This window comes from Chanos chanos, chromosome 11 (genome assembly GCF_902362185.1).
Source record: "Chanos chanos chromosome 11, fChaCha1.1, whole genome shotgun sequence".
In the NCBI taxonomy this organism is placed as follows: domain Eukaryota; kingdom Metazoa; phylum Chordata; class Actinopteri; order Gonorynchiformes; family Chanidae; genus Chanos; species Chanos chanos.
The window spans coordinates 11,421,740-11,422,916 of NC_044505.1; the positions used below are offsets into that span (position 1 = coordinate 11,421,740).

The window sequence follows — 1,177 nt, forward strand, 5'->3', positions numbered from 1 at the left end:
AGCTACTTCGGCGAGATCAGCATCCTAAACATCAAAGGCAGCAAGGCGGGAAACCGGAGGACGGCCAACATCCGCAGCATCGGATATTCCGAACTCTTCTGCCTGTCGAAAGATGATCTGATGGAGGCTTTGACGGAGTATCCAGATGCCAAGAGCATGTTGGAAGAGAAAGGAAGGCAGATCTTGCTAAAGGACGGTTTGATAGACCTGGACCCAGCCAATCTGAAGCCTGATGAGAGAGACATGGAGGACCGCGTGAGCCGTATGTATAGCACTCTGGAGCTTATGACCATCAAGCTGAAAAAGCTGCTGGGTGACCATGAGACCACACAGCGCAAACTTAAACGCCGCATCATCCAAATAGAGCGCTATGCCGGAGAGGAAGTGGAAGAAGACGAAGAAGAGGAAGAAGAAGAAAAGAAAGAGGAGGAGGTAGTCGTAAAGGAGGAGGCGGAAGAGAAGGCTGAGGAACCGAAGGAAGAGAAGAAAGAGGAGGAGCAAGGAGAGGAGAAGAAGGAGTGATAGCATGGCTGCAGACAAGCCCAGCCTTTTTAACTGGACCTAATACATAACAGAGATGTATATATGAGTTGGTGACAGAGCTCGCCAAGGACAAAAACTGTGACAATTTTCAACACCTGAAAGATTCCAAAGTACAATACAAAGGGAAGGCATTCATCTTCAGCTCCAATTTGGAGAACTGTTGTTTTTTTTCCTTTTTAATATCAAAATAGTGGACTGAATTCAGTTTTCCATCGAAGGGTCTGTTCTTTTCTTGTGTTGTTGTGGGTTCACCTACTCTTTTGCATTATACCAATTTGACCACAAGGGAGCAGCAAAACAACAGTGTTCCCTGTTGCTGAGTGCTCTTACAAAACGCTACAGGGGAGTGCTTTGAGCCTCAGTTAGTTCCACTGTTTTCTTCAGAGAACTGCCTGTTTGTTCAAATGTGCACTTTGCCCTTGAAATATGCTGATGGCTGCTGACTACTGATTTATTGGTGATATTATCAGTGAACTAATGTAACACAGCCACAGTTTTACACAGTAACACAGAATGCCACTGAGTTTTGTGGTCTAATAAAAACAGCAAATCACCACAGCTGAAGATTGTAGAACACGCTAAATCAGTTACGGTTAGAGCCAGTAAAAACACACCTGTGATTTTTTTGTGGCCA

At 44.9% G+C, this 1,177-nt stretch overlaps 1 protein-coding gene across 1 annotated transcript in view; it reads left to right on the forward strand.

Moving 5' to 3' along the window:
* cnga1a (cyclic nucleotide gated channel subunit alpha 1a) overlaps window positions 1-522 on the forward strand; it is a 3,003-nt gene extending 2,481 nt beyond the window's left edge. Inside the window, exon 6 of the mRNA XM_030788316.1 lies at window positions 1-522. This exon is cut by the window's left edge and continues 959 nt beyond it. Coding sequence (XP_030644176.1) covers window positions 1-522 — 522 coding nt within the window.
* The last annotated feature ends 655 nt before the right edge of the window (window positions 523-1,177 follow it).